The sequence below is a fragment of the Oncorhynchus nerka genome, linkage group LG10, assembly GCF_034236695.1.
Source record: "Oncorhynchus nerka isolate Pitt River linkage group LG10, Oner_Uvic_2.0, whole genome shotgun sequence".
NCBI lineage: Eukaryota > Metazoa > Chordata > Actinopteri > Salmoniformes > Salmonidae > Oncorhynchus > Oncorhynchus nerka.
In genome coordinates, this window is record NC_088405.1 from 59,414,599 (window position 1) to 59,435,643 (window position 21,045).

At 41.5% G+C, this 21,045-nt stretch overlaps 2 protein-coding genes across 5 annotated transcripts in view; both read right to left on the reverse strand.

Moving 5' to 3' along the window:
- The window catches only part of LOC115135717 (unconventional myosin-XVIIIa-like), a 118,837-nt gene extending 108,090 nt beyond the window's left edge, over positions 1-10,747 (reverse strand). For 3 of the 4 annotated variants that reach the window (XM_029670725.2, XM_065023623.1, XM_029670723.2), the window contains exons 1-2: positions 10,642-10,747; positions 2,019-3,160 (exon numbers count right to left, since the gene is read on the reverse strand). In XM_029670725.2, coding sequence (XP_029526585.2) covers positions 2,019-3,035 — 1,017 coding nt within the window. In that variant the 5' untranslated portion in view covers positions 3,036-3,160; positions 10,642-10,747. The remainder of the gene's footprint in view (positions 1-2,018; positions 3,161-10,641) is intronic. The other variant, XM_065023624.1, reaches the window with a different exon arrangement.
- A 3,148-nt stretch (positions 10,748-13,895) lies between these two features.
- On the reverse strand, positions 13,896-19,757 carry LOC115136436 (gap junction delta-2 protein-like). The gene is made up of 2 exons (XM_029672017.2): positions 19,624-19,757; positions 13,896-18,320 (listed from the first exon to the last, which is right to left on the reverse strand). The coding sequence occupies exon 2, from the start codon at positions 18,310-18,312 to the stop codon at positions 17,191-17,193; it is 1,122 nt and encodes a 373-aa protein (XP_029527877.1). The 5' UTR covers positions 18,313-18,320; positions 19,624-19,757; the 3' UTR covers positions 13,896-17,190.
- Between the last annotated feature and the right edge of the window lie 1,288 nt (positions 19,758-21,045).

Sequence of the window (21,045 nt, forward strand, 5' to 3'; positions counted from 1 at the left end):
AATGACAATTTAGCAATTAACACTGGAGTGATAGATGTGCAGATGAGGGTGTGCAAGTAGAAATAGTGGTGTGCAAAAGAGCAGAAAAACAAAAACGGGATGAGGTAGGTAGTTGGTTGGATGGACTATTTACAGATGGGCTGTGTACAGCTGGAGCGATCAGTAAATTGCCTGACAGCTGATGCTTAAAGTTAGTGAGGGAGATATAAGTCTCCAACTTCAGTGATTTTTGCAATGGGTTCCAGTCATTGGCAGCAGAGAACTGGAAGGAAAGGCGGCCAAAGGAGGTGTTGGCTTTTGAGATGACCAGTAAAATATACCTGCTGGAGCGCGTGCTACGAGTGGGTGTTGCTATGGTGAGCAGTGAGCTGAGATAAGGCGGAGCTTTACCTAGCAGAGAGTTATAGATGACCTGGAGGCAGTGGATTTGGCGAGGGCCAGCCAACGAGTGCATACAGGTCGCAGTGGTGGGTAGTATATGGCTTTGGTATAAAAAAATATATAAAACCAGATGGCACTGTGATAGACAGAGAGAAACGTGTCACCCTCTCTGTGAGGTGACTGTGGAACAATGTAGTGACTTCATAAATGATTCACACCACATTTAGTTGTGTTACAGCCTGAATTTAAAATGTATCACATTGACACTGTGTCACTGATCTACACACAATACCTCATAATGTCAAAGTGGAATTTTGCTTGTAGATTTTTTATTTTATTAATAAAAAATGTAAAGCTGAAATGTCTTGAGTAAATAAGTATTCAACCCCTTTGTTATGGCAAGCCTAAATAAGTTGAGGAGTAAAAATGTGCTTAACAAATCGCATAATTCAACCACAAAAAACAGGGAGGTTTTTCAATGCCTTGCAAAGAAGGGCACCGATTAGTAGATGTGTGAACAGACGCTGAATATCCCTTTGAGTATGGCGAAATTATTCATTACATTTTGGATGGTGTATCAAAACACCCAGTTACTACAAAGATACAGCTATCCTTCATAACTCAGTTGCTGGAGAGGAAGGAAACTGCACAGAGATTAAAACAGTTACAGAGTTTAATGGTTGTGATATGAGAAAACTGAGGATGGATCAACAACATCGTAATTACTTGACAATACTAACCCAAATGACAGAGTCAATAGAAGGAAGCCTGTACAGAAAAAAAATATTCCAAAACATGCATCCTGTTTGCAACAAGGCACTTAAGTAATACTGCAAATATTGTACAATCCAGATGTACAAAGCTCTTAGAGACTTACCCAAAGGTGCTTCTACAAAGTAGAACTCAGGGGTGTGAATACTTATGTAAATGACACGTGCATTTCATTTCAATACATTTGCAAAATTTCTAAAACCATGTTTTTACTTTGTCATTATGGGGTAGTGTGTGTAAATGGATGAGAACAAAGACTGATTGAATCAATTTTGAATTCAGGTAGTAGCCCAACAAAAATGTGGAATAAGTCAAGGGGATTAATAATTTCTGAAGGCACTGCAGTACTGTGCTTACTGGTTTCCTAACTGAGAGGCAGGCATCCCTGCTGACGATTGCCAAACATGAGAAAACCCACTCAGTATGGGGCTGTACAGCCATGCTTCACATTCCCAGGTGAGACAAGTGTGGAATGTAAACACTACTTCTCTTAATGACAACTAAATACTTAAACAGTATTTAGTCATCAACTGGATATACAGGTCCAGAAACAGAGTCAACTCTTCCTGACACACAGTTCAGTTCAATGGAAGGGTAGTGATAAGAGTTTGATAGATTGCTGGAAAATTGTGTTTAGAAACTTATGATAAAAGCAGCACAGAGCATGTGCAGTGCAGTTTTCAACCTGTAAGAAAATAAGATACTCACACTTCCTCATTAGGAACTGGCCTTTTCCAACAGGCCATTCACAAATTATCTCAGGTACAGACTCACAGTCATCAGCATAGTCCACTGACATGTGGAATCTATTACTGGCAGCACCTTGGTTGAAAAGGTTAAAAAGGCAAGATAAATTAAGTACTTACATCGAAGGCCTCCCTGCGCAGCCCCTCACTGCTCCTCAGCCAGCAGCGGCTCAGCTCACTCAGCTCCACGATGGGCTGAACCTTTAACCTCACAGAGTCCCCAGACTGACGGATCTTCTCCACGATCTCGTCCCGGCTCTTATTCTCCACGTTGTGCCCATTGATCTCCACCAACCTGTCTCCAGGCACCAGACCCAGCGCCAGGTCCTTGGTCCCGGCTCCAGGCTCAGCAAAGTGGACCACCCTCCGGTAGACCCCACCGTCAGACCTCCGGTCCAGCATGGTGGTGCGGCGCAAGGAGAAACCAAAGTCTCCTGTGTTGCGGCGCTGCAGCTCCAGTTCCCTGGGCTCAGGCATAGGTGGAGCCATGACGCCAGGCAGTCGCAGATCTGCAGGGAAGGTCTTCTCCACCACTTCTGGGATGTGAACCTTCTTCCCAGCCCTGCTGCGGACCTGGGGATGCTGCTGTGAACCCTGTCTGTGGTAGGTGTCAAACACCTTGTCCTCTAACTGGGGAGATGGTTGAGTTGAGCTTGGTGTGGAAGCCTCAGAGGCACTCTCCTCTTTGCTCCTCTGGGAGAAGGAGAAGGGCTTCATGATCTGGTCCACCTGGGAGTTCTGCTTGGCCAGACCACCGAACTTGGCCGCCCGCTCCTTCACAGAGATGCGATGGGGGTCCTGTCCCCCCTCCCCCTTGATGTCATCGCTGGAGCTGGCTGCACTCACCTGGCCCAGGTCCAGGACCATGCTGCCACGGTTACTGAAGCGATCAGCATCTAGATCAGTAAGGCTGAGCTCTGTGTTGCTAGCCACCTTGATAGGGATGGGGCTGGAGATCTCCAGCTTGACCTTGGAGTCCCTCTTAGAGCCTCCTCGGTGGAGGTTGAAGAAGCCCCGCCTCTGGCTCATCTCGTCCAGGCTCGTCAGCTCTGCCTGGGACATCCTCTCCTTTTTGTCCTTCCTGTCTTTTTTCTCCTTCTTCCTCTCATCCTTGTCTTTCTTAATTAGATGGAACATATTTGGCTCCAGATAGCAACCCCCTCAAGGTTGGTTTGTGTCAGTTTACACCAGGGGAGGTTCCATACACAACTGAAGTATCAGTTCACGCTTTTGACCCAGGTCATGGAAACATCTGGGTGACACTTTGAAATGTAATCAGAGGGGCCATGAGGAGAGAAGAGACAATCAAGTAAGTATTTGGCCAGGCCATTATAATCCAACAATCATCCAATACAATGGCAATGAGATATCCTTACAGATCATGCCCATGGCTAGAGACGAAGACTCATCACAGAGAGAGTGTTTGTTACCCGGGAATGTCTAGGCTCATTTAAAGTAGCTGTCCAGATTTCTATGAAATATGACCTATAATTACAATACGAGTGAAATAGTTATTTCCAATGTCTTTATTAAGTACGTTAACGGCCTAGTGCAGGCAAAATCATGATTGTCCTGTGTTTTATATACACAGTATATCCACACTATGAGGTTGGAATGATACAGTGAACATGTGAAAATTATGATGATGCCCTTTTAGTGTAAGAGCTGTTTGAAATGACTACATTAAATTTCTGCCAGTTTTTGTGGGATGCAATTTTGGTCTACCAGGTGACATCGTGTAATCTAAATTGTAATCTAAGTAATCCCCATAAGTAATATTTTAGCATAACAGGGCCATAAACAATAACTAGTAATGCTGCACCAAAGGAAACATCTTTCTTGTAAAAATGTGTTAAATTGCTGAGGTGTAGTCACTTTTGAGGACATAAACTACACAGTACAAATATGATACAAATATTTTATATGTATTTCCTATTGAACAAAACTGTATGAATAAGGATTGAAGTGACTGACTTAAGCTTTCTAAATATAATTAAATTATAAAATGGCCAAGTGTAAGAGTTCACCTTCCTTATAAATGTAAAATGCATATTTGCATATTTTCTAAAAGTCTCTCTTGATCAAAATGTCTGCCCCAACTGTTTTGAACGTCACACTGAGCTCTGGCTTGGCTTCCTGAACTTGTTAAAAACCCATTTCTGTTTGTCATAGAGAGACAATATTAATATGAGATAAAAGGAGAGTTCCTTTTATCTCATATTAATTTTGTCTATGACAAACAGAATTTTTTTTTCGTTTAAAATCTAGTAATTATTTTAGATGACTGTGATCAAGTTGGCTATAAAATGGACCTGCTAGTGGTGAAACCATGTAAGGATTGCAGATGTGTGCTTTGTCAGTCGCTGGGAAGTATGGTTCAGCCAGGAGTCAACATCTTTAATGTAATGGCAAAATGTAGCATTCCACCTAACTAGACATACCCAAAAATAACAGCTATTCATGTGTAAATACATGGTTCTGACATGCAAAAACTTGGAAAGACATCTGGGAGATGAGGAAATGATCAGAAGACAGGAGTTACATAGTTCAGAATACACAAGATCAAGTAAACATATTTTTTTTTTACAAAAACAAACAAAAAAAATAAATAATAATATATATATATATCAAAGTTATCAAACAAACTTGGTTACACAATTGTTCTTTATTAAAGAAGGTGCAAAAATAGAAATAAGCTGAACTATTTACAAAATGGCATTTGTTTTACATCACAGGTGTAAATGATTAGATTTCACTTTCACCATTCTTGTGCACTTCGTGATAGTCTCTGCCAGGAAACAAAAAGCAAACTGGCATTTCGAACAGAAGATCTGGCATTTCCCCATTTTTCCCTCCTGTGTTTGGTTCAATGCTTGCAGTTCTTCCTTTTGGCATGTGTGTTGGATAGTGGCGCTCACCTTGAGTGGGGGGGTCTTGTGATGGTTGTGAGGTTGCTTTGGGCCTCCAATTCAGCCATTTCCAACACCAGCTGCTCTCAGAAGGCCAACCAGGAGACGGGTTTGACCTTTTGCTTTGGCCATCTGCTTGTAGAGAATGAAAACATTTACTGTAGCAATGTCCACAAAGTGGTCAAAAAAAGTCTTACCACTTCCTGGTCTTGTGGAGGACCTGGTAGTAGCCTATCAGAGCATCAGATAGGTCGACACCCCCCATGATGGCATTGTAGTCCTTCACAGAAAGAGGGACATTCTTCCTCACCCATGCCCCATTGGCATTTTCCCCCCTCCTTGAGACATGGTTGTTATTGAATGCCTTATGCTGTGTGGTGAGCATGGTTACTCTTCTAGTGTCCTTCCATTTCACAAAACGCAGCTTGTTAGTCCTGATCAGACATAGGGTCCCCCTCTCCACTGTCTTTGTCATGTCGTTTACCTTGGTCTTGGGGGAAAAGATTCTGTTCGGATGAATGGTGCCACAGGCTCTTATGTTCTTGTTCAGGAGATCTATGAAAAGTATGGAACTAGTATACAAATGATCCACAAAGAGCTTGTACCCACTGCCAAGTAAGGGGAAGTCCATCAGCTGCATGACAGAGTCATAACTAAGGCCCTTAGTTATGTGGGTGTTATCGCCTTGCCTTCATAAATGAAAAAGTTCCATGTGTAGTCGGAGGCTGAATCGGCTGGTTGACTTATTTGTCATATATTGCTTCAATGAGGCAACCATGCGCTCATCTATAGATAGATTTTGAGCAGGCTGGAAGTAAGTTTTGCATGCTTCCACCATGTCATGATAAAGGGGCTTGACTCTTGCAAGACGATTGCAGCCCCCTTCTTCTGGACATTCCCTGATCCTTTTGTGGGTCACTCATGTGAAGAGTACGGTTGATGGTCAAGAATCGGTTTTCACTCATGATGGAGGTGGGGAACTTGAACCGATAGAGTGGGGACTCTAGTTGTCAACTAGTCTTGATACATTTACCAGTCCCATGTAAATCACCAAGGAAATGTAGTTGATCATGTCACCCCTGGTGACAGGTTTCCAGGACATCTTCCTTCCCCCTGCAGCTTCATGTCCCCATACTTGTTATTACTAATTAGCATCCCCGGTACAGAGGTGGTAAAGTAGAGCTGAAACATCTGTAAGGGGGTGTATGTTTCATCACTAAACTTTATCTGTACAGTGACTCACAAAGAAGGTCTGAAGAACACACACAATGCAAAGAGTAACACTTTGGAGACAAATGCAGAGGTGAGAACCACAAATAAACAATAGCCATGAGAGTTTAGTGGCCTCTCCAAAGTTACCAGGATGAAACTTTGAACAGCAAACAGTGAACTAATATGAAACATAGACAATAACTACTTTGGAATTATATAACATTGAAATGACTTGTTACACAGGCCTATGTAAACTAAATCCAAAGCACAAAAAGTAGACAACTTGTAAAAAACGAAATACATATAGTAAATTAGCTATATAAAGTCATGAAAATAACTTGCTTACAGATCTAAAAGTGGATCCTTCTAGAAAGCAATCTTCGTCGGCCAAGTCCAAATCCTCATTGTTGTCCAAATCGCTCCCCTGATCCGAGTCCGACTCCAGTATTTTATTCAAAGCTTCTATGTCTGTGTACTCTTTCATAGCTGCCTTCTTTTTAGCTTCCTGTTCAATATTCTTAGTTTTTACCTTTTTATTCCCCCGTGAGAAGCCATCTTTTATGCTAAAGCGATGAAATCTGTTTACAATGTAATGTAGTGTGCGTCTCATCTCTGAGCCAGGTAGCAATAGTTTGCATTACGCATAAAGGTTCTAAGCCTTGCTTTGTTCCACCCAGGTCAACTGTATATCCCTGGAAAGCTTTTCCCATTGGCTACAAGACTGTCAAGGTGCCATAGTAGCCAATCCCCTGTGTAATGGATGCCTACAGATGTGCAAAGAGTCATTCGGTGGACACTCGATGTTGCCATTAAGTCATACATCATCAGATAACATTGGCAATATGCTAGATGTGTTTCTACCAACCTAGTGATTAGCCCCATGTAGCTTTAGCTCAAACACAGACCAAATTTAAGCTGACCTTGTAAGATGTTTACTGTTTGGTGAAAACATTGTGTAAAATAAACATTTTGACCCTCGGGCTGGTGATCAATAACAGTAGGTCACAGACAGACAAATAAGACATCCTCATGATCTGTGGAGTCCCGGCGTTCAGTGTGTATGACTGTATTCTGTGTTTATTTTCACAACACTAACCGGAATGTAGGTCTCAGCCCACTTTAAATGAGGTCATCGGCTCGGCCTCCCCTTATAAATTAGTATGTCCATACATGGTAGTAAGTCACAAAGATTTGAAGGTACAGATCAATAGCCAAGATACTTAGCTTTCCGCAGACACCCTGCTTTTGCAGATAGGGGCTACCGTTCTCATACTAGACTATATTGAATAGGGTCCCCAAATATGGGGACTTTACATTTAAGAGGTTAATGGACAGTCGGAAGAGAGAATGAAATTGTAGGAGAGACACCCATCTTCAATTGGAAAAGAAACAACCAAAAGAAAGAAAGAAACAACCAAAAGGTTCATGGCTAGAATGAATCCAGCTTTTGTGAATTTATCATCAGATTTCACTTTAATTAACCAAGCAGGTTAGAATAATTAGGTTAACATTAGGAAAAAAGGCCAAAACGCTAAAACACAAACAATAAAATGAACTTTTGACGTTATTTTGATACAAGCTGGATCCCTTCTAGCCATGAGAGGCCCAACTCCGCAAAAATCGGTCTTCTATAGCAGGTGGCATTGCTAGGTTTCTTCCGGTACCCAAGTGAGGAGTTTTTGTATGGAGGTCAAAGGGAGTCAAATTTGGTCAACAAAAAAATCGAAATGGTTTATTTGATTGAATAGAAGTGGACTAAGTTTTGTACACTTCACCCTTTCCCAAAGTTTAAAAAAGGGTGCTGTTTAGAAGTGCAAGAGCTAAATGAGTTATTGCACATGCGCACTTCACAGACTAGATGTTCCCTAATGGAAATAGATGCTTGAACACGCTAATAGGCTCTCGTTAGCTCGTGCTTGGCTCTGCTCCTTGATTGTTCTGCCCGATATGATTCATTTGCTCCCATTGGAAACAACAGGTTGTGGTCTATCTTGGGTTAGTTGTAAAAATCTTTGGATATACATCTGTGTCCGTGGGAACCATAACTACCGCTCAATGCAAGCAATTATGATCTACGGTGTACACAGATCCATTTATAAGCGAAAATGTCAGTCGGAACCAGTACCAGAACCACGCAGGTCCCCTAAACAAGGGACTTAATATTTAACTGGTTGAATAGACCAATAACAAAAGAGAGTTCCAAACCTCTTTTCCAATAACAGCAAATTTTTGCAGTTACTTCCAATTTAAAGATACAGTATATTATGCTGGAATATAGAAAAGTACTCTCATGAACATGCAAGTAAAATTTAAAAGACCCAATGCAGCGGCTTTAATATTAATATCAATTCATTTCCCAGTAACAATTTAGTGCCTAACTAATATATTTCCATTAAAATTGGCACAAAAAAAAGCAAAAAACTCTTTCTCAAGTGAAAATTTTGCTAGTGTAACGGATGTGAAACGGCTAGCTTAGTTAGCGGTGGGCGCTAAATAGCGTTTCAATCGGTGACGTCACTTGCTCTGAGACCTTCAAGTAGTAGTTCCCCTTGCTCTGCAAGGGCCGCGGCTTTTGTGGAGTGATGGGTAACAATGCTTCGTGGGTGACTGTTGTTGATGTGTGCAGAGGGTCCCTGGTTCGCGGCGAGGGGACGGTCTAAAGTTATACTGTTACACTAGGACTGTCTGGGAGTGGTCTGCGTGGGGAGGAGAAAACTGAAAACAAACTTTTATTGGCGAGGGAGTTGGAACTCTTTCTTTTTGGTCTACTAACCAATTTACTGCATGGTGATGTCACCATGGAAAGCCGAAACTCCCGCCCATGCAAACCCGCAGTTTAGAAGGTCCTGTGTAGATTCTATTTTCAACCAGCAACTATCAGGAAATAACACTAATCAATGTTTTTCCATCGGCTGTTGTACAACATGATACAAAACATAGGAAAACAGAATTTTGACTGCACTTGGCCTTTAAACTGTCAGGGCCTGGGAGTGGGTCAGCTTTACACAGCAATGCATTTCAATGTGTCAATTAACTTAGTCACCAAGGGCTAGGTAGAAGCAACCAGACACCATTGTTGTAGCGAAGGTATCAAATGTGTTGGAGGCTGCCTTTCATTAAATAACAATGTTGCTGCTTTTCTGTCAGTAAACTGTTCAAAACCACTACACTTACAAGTGATGTTCCACAATTTCAGGCAGATTACTGTGGGGTTTCCAAAACAAGTTGGTATGCTGATATGACTTTTGTAAGTTTCCATTGACGTGACACAAGTAATGTTCTTTCCAAGTTGTAAGTGGGAGGGAAAAGAGTGTGTCCCTGTTGACCCTTCATTGAAACCTAATGTGCCCGAAGAAAAAGGGACCAGGGTTTCCGAAGTAGACTCCCTTTATACCGGTACAGTCCCAGTCCTGAGGGGCCAAAGAGTGTGCTGGCTTTTACCTCATCTTAATCAATTATAATCGCAAAACAACTGGGAACTCGGATATCTCCGATTTCCGACTGGGGAAAATCATTTTGAACGGTCATCCAACTCGGCATCTTTCTAGAGCTCTGACTTTCCAACCTGAAAATCACAGACGTCATGATTTGACCTTCCTTTATACAGAGTTCCCATTTGCCTTGAAAGCATCATATATTGGATCATGTATGGATCTTCATCTTCCAATCAGGTTGCTGAATCAGAAGCCATTCCCTTCCTGACCACCTCACTCCAACCACGCCCTGCAGCTGAAGGCTGTCAGTGAATTAGTGGGGATAGCGTTCTCTTTACTATTGCAACACATTGATAAACCACACTTGACAAAAATTAACAAGACACTGCCATTCTCCAATTTACATGGGAATATCAATAAAGTTACACGAACTAGGCTACTGACCCTCCTCCCCATGCGTCTCGTGCCGCACAGCACTGCTATGAGAAGCAGTCATACATGGACAAATTTGACCACTATCTAAAAACAAAAAGATAGCCTATAAACTGAATATGAACAGTAGCATATATTATCTGCGATATGATTGCCTATAGCCTATGCGAGCCATATATCTAGTGGGAATTATAAACAAATTAACAAATGTAACCACCCAGGGTAAAAACTGGTTGAATTAATGTTATTTCCACGTAGTTTCAACCCCCCAAAAATCTGTGATGATGTTGAATCAACGCGAAAAACTGATTGGATTTGCAAAAAGTCAACGAAAGGGCATTTCGTTTTTGTTTTTTTTACCTAACTTTTAACCTAAATCCAATGACATGGTGACACGTTTTGTTGATATCACGTTGAATTCATGTTAAATTGACAACTCAACCAATTGTAAATCAAAACTAGACGTTGAAATGACGTCTGTGCCATTGGGCTGTTCGGTTATACCTGCAACAACATATTCCTGACAGAATGTATACATTGTTGCTGAATTATTGCCTACTCGTATCCAACACGGTGGAGAGTTTATTGTCGCTGTAGTCACAGCTTGGTCATAATGCGCTCCCTTTAAGCTGCTTTGCCCTCATTCTTTATCACACTGGTGGCTTCACATGACCAACAGTTTAATCGAGAGCAGAAAGATGTAGCATACACACCGTGGTCTAATTACAAAATAAAAACGAATATTAAGTTACTCACCGCTCAGTGATATGCTGGTTTAGTGTTGGTGAGCTGTCCGATGAAGGGTTGAGTAAGATTGTAAGTAGCTTCAGCAGTTTTATTGCAGTGTCTGCCGTTGCAGGGCAGTCCAGTCGATTAAGGCATGACTTAGAGTCAGCTGGTTTGCAGTGACCCCTACTGGCTTGTTTGGGGACATTAGACTATAGGGACAGAGGGATCATATGGAAGACCAAACGTGCCATAATTAGAATTTAATTAATTAATTAATAAATGCACACATAAATAGATACATATATGAATAAATAAATAAATGCACAAATAAATAAATAAATGAATGAATGATTGCACATATAAATAGATTAATAAAATAATTAATTAATGGTTGCACATATAAATAGATAAATGAATGAATGAATGATTGCACACATAAATAAATAATTATTTAAATAATTCATCCCATTTTCTTTCATTTTATTCATTTATATTATTTAATTTATTTATGTATTTCTTCCTCCAATATGACAACTAGGGGGTGTCAAGCAAACATATGTGGTTGGTATCTGAAACAACTCAATGCTTAGGCACATTGATCAATTGCATTTGCCTGGGCTGCATTCAATATGACAGAACATGTTAAAAGTTTAAAGGCCATGTTTCACAATAGCACTCCCCAAACAATAATATGTAGCGCATATAGCTATGTATCAATATGATATGTAACTTTTGTGGGGGAAATTGGACGTAAAATCTATTATATGCTGCTGTGCTGCACGTGCACCATAAAAACACACAAAGAAACATGCTTGGCATAGAAACCGAGAACAGTTTTGGAACACTGAACCATCGACTCCCTGCCTGCACCAGGTGCCTGTGTTACGAGTGGGTTGCTTTTGACAATAAGGCACCGGACTACAGCCATATAGTTTTGAACCTAGAAGAAGACCAAGAGACAAGATGGAGTCGACCGGGATGGGCGAGAGGAATGTCCAGAAAAGCATGATAAGGTCACGTTACTGAGTATCAAGCTTTTTACAGCCAGACTCTCAGTTTTACACTTAGGTAGCTAGTTAGATAATTAACTAAATTGCAATTGTCATAAACCATTATTATCTAGCTAGCTACGGTACCTAAATATCTGTCAGATGTAAAGCAAGCAGGATTGTGGCATGTCAGAAGCAATACATGTTGACTAGCTCACGTTAGCTAGATCAATCAATCAATCAAATGTATTTGTAAAGCCTTTTTTACATCAGCCGATGTCACAAAGTGCTATACAGAAACCCAGCCTAAAACCCCAAACAGCAAGCAATGCAGATGTAGAAGCACATGACTTGGAAAAACTCCCTAGACAGGCAGGTTCCTAGGAAGAAACCTAGAGAGGAACCAGGCTCTGAGGGGTGGCCAGTCCTCTTTTGGCTGTGCCTGGTGGAGATTATAAGAGTACATGGCCATTAAGGCCAGATTGTTCTTCAAGATGTTCAAACGTTCATAGATGACCAGAAGGGTCAAATAATAATAATCACAGTGGTTGTAGAGGGTGCAACAGGTCAGCACCTCAGGAGTAAATGTCAGTTGGCTTTTCATAGCAGAGCATTCAGACAGCAGGTGCTGTAGAGAGAGAGTCAAAAACAGCAGGTCCGGGACAAGTTAGCACGTCCGGTGAACAGGTCAGGGTTCCATAGCCGGAGGCAGGACAGTTGAAACTGGAGCAGCAGAACGACCGGACTGGAGACAGATCACTTATTAAACAATAGTAGACACTTAATTAATAAGCTAGCAGCTAGCTAACTATAGTTAAATAAAGAGGAGCATGTTTTCGTGATGGAATAAATAACTAATGTTCGCCTTAGCAATTGTTACTGAGATGAGAGTTGTAAATTCACTTGTATGCAATGTCATTTGCTGATAACTACTTTTTTGAGCCAAAGTGTACTTACTACGCCTGTGATACGTGGTTGTATGCACTAACTGTAAGTCACTCTGGATAAGAGTAAATACGTCATAGCCATTATAACAAAATGGCTTGGATACTTTTAATCAGATCTATTGCTGTCATTTAAAGACATAAATGTGAAATAGGCAAACTGATACTTGAATCCTAAATACAGGTACCATTTCTTTTGTTAAGCTCTGCAGATTTGTCATCTGATTTCTGGAGCCTGGTGGAGATGGATGCAACCATACCACAAGGCAGGGAATTTCTCTGCATCCAGGTTGAGCCATGCTACCAGCAGGAACATGGTGCATCCTGGCAGTAAGTCATGTTTGTCACTAACTTCTATGGTATCTGAAACACAAAGACAACACTTAGAGCTTATGATTCAAAAGGTGTAAAGTAAATGCAAGTCTCATGTCCAGGGTGAATACATTTTTATTAAAGTATACCCCCCCTGCCCTGGCGTCCTACCTGGTCGCATACCTGGTTGACCGGGATGCCAGCGTTGGACATCTGCTACGCCTGGGTCCAGGTTGTCCCTAGAGGGGAGGGCCGACCGGCCTCTCTTCCAGGTATGACGACAGCGGCGGAAGAACATCTGGTCCTAATGTAACAGTATAACTTTAGACAGTCCCCTCACCCATACCCGGGTGCGAACCAGGGACCCTCTGCACACATCAACAGTCACCCACGAAGCATCGTTACCCATCGCTCCACAAAAGCCATGGCCCTTGCAGAGCAAGGGGAACCACTACTTCAAGGTCTCAGAGCAAGTGACGTCACCGATTGAAACGCTATTTAGCTCGAACCACCGCTAACTAAGCTAGCCGTTTCACATCCGTTACACTAAGGTATGCCAACATCTTCCTCCTGCTCAGGGAAGAGTGGGGACAAGGGGCGATAGACCCATGGCAGAGCAAGGAAGGGTGTTATGGGCGTATTCGACCCACACTAGTTGCTGGCTCCAGGTGGTGGGGTTGTTTTCCACCATAATTTGCAAAAACATTCATTAAAACTTCCTACAATGTGATTTTCTGGGGGAAAAAATCTCATTTTGTCTGTCATAGTTGAAGTGTACCTATGATGAAATTACAGGCCTCTCTCATCTTTTTAAGTGGGAGAACAATTGGTGGCTGACTAAATACTTTTTTGCCCCACTGTATCTCACATGATGACCATTGGGAAAACAAAACAGATTTTTTAACACAATTAGCATCCTCACCTTAAGTTCATATGTAGGTGTAGCCTATATCCTTCTTTGTTCTTTGCCTGTTTTGATTATATTTGTATTTTCATACATGGAACAAAACACAATGGTATCCACTGTTTATCCTGGAATTATTTTATTCAATAATCTACTCAATCATGATAACATTGCATTGTTTCAGCTCAGTCAGTAGGGCTGAATCTGTTGTGAAAGTCAGTAAGATAAGCAAAAAACACAGCTCAAATCAGCTCAGTAGCGATTTTATACAGCATTGATTAATGGCAGGGATGAAAGATGCCTGGTACACAGTATTTAAAAGTCAATGACATCAATTAACACCAAACAGAACATCTTCATGACACCCCAAAAAAATGTATGACAAAAGAAATCCTGGAGATCAAATTTACCAAACCAGTGTTTGATTATGAAATGAGCTCCCAGTTCTACAAGGCATTTATTTATTTTTTTGTGACCAACTTTTTATTTCATTTTTTCAGAAGGGGGTTACAGGTACAGTACAGGTATAACAAGTCATATATACTATCAGTCCAAAAATCTAGAACACCTACTCATTCAAGGGTTTTTCTTATGTTTTACTATTTTCTACATTGTAGAATAATAATGAAGACATCAAAACTATGAAATAACACATATGGAGTCATGTAGTAACCAAAGAAGTGTTAAACAAATCTAAATATATGTCATATTTGAGATTCTTCAAATAGCCACCCTTTGCCTTGATGATAGCTTTGCACACTCTTGGCATTCTCTCAACCAGCTTCATCTGGAATGCTTTTCCGACAGCCTTGAAGGAGTTCCCACATATGCTGAGCACTTGTTGGCTGCTTTTCCTTCACTCTGCGGTCGAACTCTTTCCCAAACTATCTCAATTTAGTTGAGGTTGGGTGATTGTGGAGGCCAAGTCATCTGATGCAGCACTCCATCACTCTCCTTCTTGGTAAAATAGCCCTTACACAGCCTGGAGGTGTGATGGGTCATTGTCCTGTTGAAAAACAAATGATAGTCCCACTAAGCGCAAACCAGATGGGATGGTGTATCACTGCAGAATGCTGTGGTAGCCATGCTGGTTAAGTGTGCCTTGAATTCTAAATAAATCAGAGACAGTGTCACCAGCAAAGCAGCCCACATCATAATACCTCCTCCTCCATGCTTTATGGTGGGAAATACACATGCAGAGATCATCCGTTCACCCACACAACGTCTCACAAAACATGGCTGTTGGAACCAAAATCTCCAATTTGGACTCCAGAATAGACTCCAGACCAAAGGACAAATTTCCACCGGTCTAATGTCCATTGCTCATGTTTCTGTCCATTGCTCATGTTTCTGTCCATTGGTCATGTTTCTGCCCCAACAAGTCTCTTCTTATTATTGGTGTCCTTTAGTAGTGGTTTCTTTGCAGCAATTCGACCGTGAAGGCCTGATTCATGCAGTCGCCTCTGAACAGTTGATGTTGAGATGTGCCTGTTACTTGAACTCTGTGAAGCATTTATTTGGGCTGCAATCTGAGGTGCATTTAACTGTATTAAACGTATCCTCTGCAGCAGAGGTAACTCTGGGTCTTCCATTCTTGTGGCGGTCCCCGTGATTTCCAGTTTCATCATAGCGCTTGATGGTTTTTGCAACTGAATTTGAAGAAACTTTCAAAGTTCTTGAAATGTTCCATCTTGACTGACCTGATCTTAAATTAATGATGCATTGTTTTTATTTTCTTATTTGAGCTGTTCTTGCCATAATATGGACTTAAACTTTTACCAAATATTCTGTATACCCCCCTTAAAAATATACTTTAAGGAAAATGTTTTTATATACAGTACCAGTCAAAAGTTTGGACACACCTACTCATTCAAGGTTTTTTCTTTCTTTTTACTATTTTCTACATTGTAGAATAATAGTGAAGACATCAAAACGATAAAATAACACATTCTTCAAATAGCCACCCTTTGCCTTGATGACAGCTTTGCACACTCCTGGTATTCTCTCACTCACCTGCTCTCAAGATACCTTGTTAAAGTTACTAAAGTAATCTTCTAATCAAGAGAAAGGGGCCATCTTCTCTTAGATTTTCTAGATATTAGTATGAGGTAAAACTGGTAGTGTAACTAAGAAGAACATTTTATGACAAAAACTGCCAACAAACCACTTTTGTAATAATAACTTGATAAATTGTTTTTTTTAAAGTTTTTTTATTTAATTTAAATGTATATTATATATGTTGAAATTGTGGCAAGTATTATTTCCTTTTGAAACCATTTCATTGGTTATACTACAGATGTGATATGAATAGTTGGGTCGTTCGACAATATTAATGCTTTCTGCATCACTTTGACATTCTAAGTAAAGGTTTTGCAGAAATAAAAGCCTGTTATATTTAATGAAGTGCCCTGTAATATAGACCACATGGAAAATTAAATCAATCAGATTTTGTATATGAATTCAAGACTTACTAAAGTGCCTCTGTGCATCCTCTGTGACTTTTAGGAAGATTTTTAACCCACTTAACCACAACATTTCTCCAAGTTTTCACCATCATTATAAAGCCCTGGTTATGTTGGAAAAGTCATTTCTGAAGAGTATTATTTATTTTATGTCATTAGTGATTCATTTTAAGATTATATTTTTTTAGGTCAACCCTGTTATCTCAACTGGACTGTTTGAGTATGGTTAAACTATTCAAAAGAGACACTGAACATGATCTCATAGTCAAATCATTGTGTAAATGCCAGTTCTACTCTTTATGACCATTTTCTGGTGTTTTGTGGTGGAAAATTAAGCAGGTCCAGCATAACACATCAATCCTATTACCCCTAGATAGGCCAGAAATGATTTAACAATTAAACATTTTTGGTGAAGCTTGCATTCAATTGCCCCTCCCTGTTGCACACAACAAGCTTCCATTCCCCCTGTCACAAGGGGATTTATTGCTGATTTAATATTAAATCACCACCCTGTTACGGTCAACCTTGTTACTTTATTTGGCACTTATTAGGCACATACTATAGTCGTTTGTTTTATGTAACCTACTGAAATGGGCAAATGGGTTTTTCATTAGGCTGTACATGTGCTCTTTATGATAGAATGTTAAAATTAGGTGAAATAAAACTTCTTTTTTTTCAATACTCAAACGGCACCTAATTGGTGGAACGACCAAGTCACCAAAGTGGTTGCATATTAAAGTTGATCATTTCTACCCATGTACACACAGAAATGTGAGCACATCCAGTTTGCAATGCTTTTGCGGGCTATGGGTACTCCTATGGAATTTCTAAAGATTCACTGCAAAAGACTCAAAGGACTATTACTTTTGCAGTCTTACTGTAAACAACTGTAATCCATCTTCAGTTGATTGGAAGAAGCAAAAGAAGAATATTCAACGGAAAGAAAAAATACACAGTTTGACAGTTCACAGCCAGGATTTCTTGCCTCTGCCTATTTTAGTTATGTTGGCCAGTTTGGCCTTAGTGCGTTCTTTCTCATCTGGGCTTCTCTTGGAGGTGCACTCTACTGTGGAGTCAGTCTCAAAGGAGATGGCTGGGGTGTGGGTGGGCAACACACCACTGCTCTTCTCCTGGGACATGGGAGGGGAGGTCTGCAGGACCACCCTGCCTCGTAGGGAGTGTTTGAGCTGCAGCAGCAGAGGGTTGTGGTTGTGATACAGGTCCACAAGTTCCACAGGGTCCCTCTCTGGCTCGCAGCATGTAGAGCAGGCAGAGCACAGCACACGGAAAATATAGACCCAGCCCAGGTAGTGCAGCTCCACAATGTTCAGGATGAAGCATCCCAGGCTGATGCTGAACATGAAGTTGAGGAAGATGGTCTTCTCCGTGGCACGAGACACAAAACAGTCAGTCCAGTTAGGACAGGGGTAGGTCTCACAGCGGAACAGTTGAGGCACTTCAAAGCCAAACAGGTAGTACTGGCCCACTAGGAAGGCTATCTCCATGATGGAGCGCAGCACCACGTGAATGATGTAGGTCAGCAGCACTTGGCTGGACAGCTCGGTGGGATCCTTCCCCACCTCCCTCAAGTCCTCCTCCAGCAGGCTCTGCTCCACATACCCCCCCTCCCGGGCGCCCCACTCCTTCTCATAGCAGGGGTTGAAGGAGCGGTTGCTGGCCTCCAGGGATTCCCCATCCTCCACCCCTACATGTTTGAGACTTTCACGTGCAGGAGGAGGCTTGGCGACCTCATGGATCTTCTCAGGCTCTAACTTCTCATCCTTGGCTATCTTGTGCAACACATAGACAATGTAGAAGATAGACGGTGTGGAGACGAGCACTATCTGGAAGACCCAGAAACGCAGGTGTGAGACTGGGGCGAAGGTGTCGTAGCAGACGTTGTTGCAACCAGGCTGCAGGGTGTTGCAGGTGAACTTGGACTGCTCATCGCTGTACACTGCGTCCCCCACCAGGGTCACCAGCAGGATGCGGAAGATGAGGAGCATGGTCAGCCAGATCTTGCCGATCACCGTGGAGTGGTTCTGAACCTCCGTTAAGAAGCGACCAAGAATGGACCAGTCTCCCATTTCTTAACCTGGGGGAACACAGATGAAAAACAAACAGCAGAGGCCTATGGTGTGTTGAACCCACCACACTACAATATTATGCCCCACAGGCAAATCAACATTAGTGCTACAGTCTTTGAAGGAGTGAAACATGGATGGAACCTGCGCATCTGCAGCGCTGATGTATTTCCTTGGAATTTATCAAGGTCTTTAATGAGTGAGCCATCAGCACAGTTTAGTCTCACTACTGAATATGAAGTGTCTATTGCGGGAGGGGCACATGCTAAGTCAGCAGAACCATGAAGCCATAAAACAGGTCAACACATAATATGTCATCCAACATCCTCCAAGAGGGGCCTCAAAATACTTTCACAATGTCACACAACATACTTAAGACACAGTATACTGTAGACTATGTTGGAACATGTCTCTATGTGTTATGTAGATGTACTTGGCTCAATATACAGTATGTGCTGTTTAAATTAGGGATCTGGAATATTCTAAATAATATGAGAAAATGCTTAATTTGATACATGAAATGATTATGTAGAAAGAGAAAATTAAATATAGGTTATTCTCCATAATACCAACACAACTCTTCATTATCCCTGACAGACTCCGCTCTTCATTATCCCTGACAGACACCCCTCTACATTATCCCCGACAGACACAGCTCTACACAATCCCTGACAGACACCGCTCTTCATTATCCCTGACAGACACCACTCTTCGTTATCCCTGACAGACACCGCACTTCATTATCCCTGACAGACACTGCCCTACATTAACCCTGACAGACACCGCTCTACATTATCCCTGACAGACACAGCTCTACATTATTCCTGACAGACACCGCTCTTCATTATCGCTGACAGACACATATCTACATTATCCCTGACCGACACCGCTCTACATTATCCCTGACAGACACCGCTCTTCATTATCCCTGACAGATACCACTCTTCATTATCCCTGACAGACACCGCTCTACATTATCCCTGATAGACACTGGTCTTCATGATCCCTGACAGACACCGCTCTACATTATCCCTGATAGACACCGGTCTTCATTATCCCTGACAGACACCGCTCTAAATCATTCCTGACAGACACCGCTCTACATTATTCCTGACAGACACACAAACTACAGTACATCATGAACTAATAAGAACAATACCTCAATAATTGTATAAATCTCAATCATTTGTAAATGTAGCCTACCCCTCCACTCAACCTATTCAATAACAGTCCATAGTGAAAAGGAAAACACTGACTGCAGACTGTCATTGTCCAAAAATAAAATCCTAATGAGAGATTACTGGAGGAACTTACCTTGGGAAAATGTATTTCTTTCCGATCCAAATCTGGAAAAATGCCAAAGCAAGCAATCTGCATAACTATCTTTGAAGTGGGAGCTGGTCGTTGGACGTTATGGAGTCTATTGAGCTGGATGAGGAGAGAATGGGCTGACCACACATATTCCCTAACTCCATCTGAAACACTCATTGTACTGTATGTGAACAAAGGCGTTCAATGTACAGTGGGACAAAGATTTAAATGCACAATGGGGGGCACCTTTTCTAAACAGCCGTTCAGTCAAGCACAGAGTTCAAAGAACGTGCTGGAAAAATTGTCAACAATACTAATTCGTAAATAGATATTTGTTTGCCTTTAAAAGGTAGAGCTGAGGAATTGGAATAAAAATAAATCATGTGCGACTGCTTATACACCCATACCTACTTTTACTCTTATTTACTTTAAAAGGTTATGTAATATTGTAACAGTATAATATTTACCTCATCTATCATAAATGCAATAATCACAAATTAACCAATAAAACTAAGAATTATTATTAATGTTATTAATGACACTGTTATTAATGAGGCTGGGTTTGGGTCAATTTGGGGTACAGTGCATTCGGAAAGTATACAGAACCCTTGATTTTTGACCCGTTTTGCTACATTATAGCCTTATTTTAAAATGGATGAAATAGTTTCTTCCCTCATCAATCTACACACAATACCACATAATAACAAAGCAAAAACTGGTTTTCATAAAAAGTTAAATATCACATTTACACAAGTATTCAGACCCTTTGCTCAGTACTTTGTTGAAGAACCTTTGGCAGTGACTAGAGCCTTGATTCTTCTTGGAAATTATGCTAACAGCTTGACACACCTGTATTTGGGGAGTTTCTCCCATTCTTCTCTGCAGATCCTCTCAAGCTCTGTCTGGTTGGATGGGGAGCGTCGCTGCACAACTATTTTCAGGTCTCCAGAGATGTTCGATCAGGTTCAAGTCCGGGCTCCGGTTAGGCCACTCAAGGACATTCAGAGACTTGTCCCGAAGTCACTGTGTGCTTGGGGTCATTGTCCTGTTGGAAGGTGAACCTTCACCCCAGTCTGAGGTCCTGAGTGCTCTGGAGCAGGTTTTCATCAAGGATCTGTACTTTGCTCTATTCATCTTGCCCTCAACCCTGACTAGTCTCCCAATCCATGCCGATGAAAAACATCCCCACAGCATGATGCTGCCACCACCATGCTACACCGTAGGGATGGTGCCAGGTTTCCTCCAGATGTGACGCATGGCATTTATGCATTTAGGCCAGTTCCATCTTGGTTTCATCAGGCCAGAGAATCTTGTTTCTCATGGTCTGAGTCCTTTTAAGTGCCTTGGCAAACTTCAAGTGAGCTGTCTTGTGCCTTTTACTGAGGAGTGGCCACTCTACTATAAAATCCTGATTGGTGGAGTGCT

Bases quoted from the DNA above. Each gene is read 5' to 3' on its own strand.
- LOC115136436 (XM_029672017.2), bottom strand. From the start codon at position 18,312: ATGGGAGACTGGTCCATTCTTGGTCGCTTCTTAACGGAGGTTCAGAAC.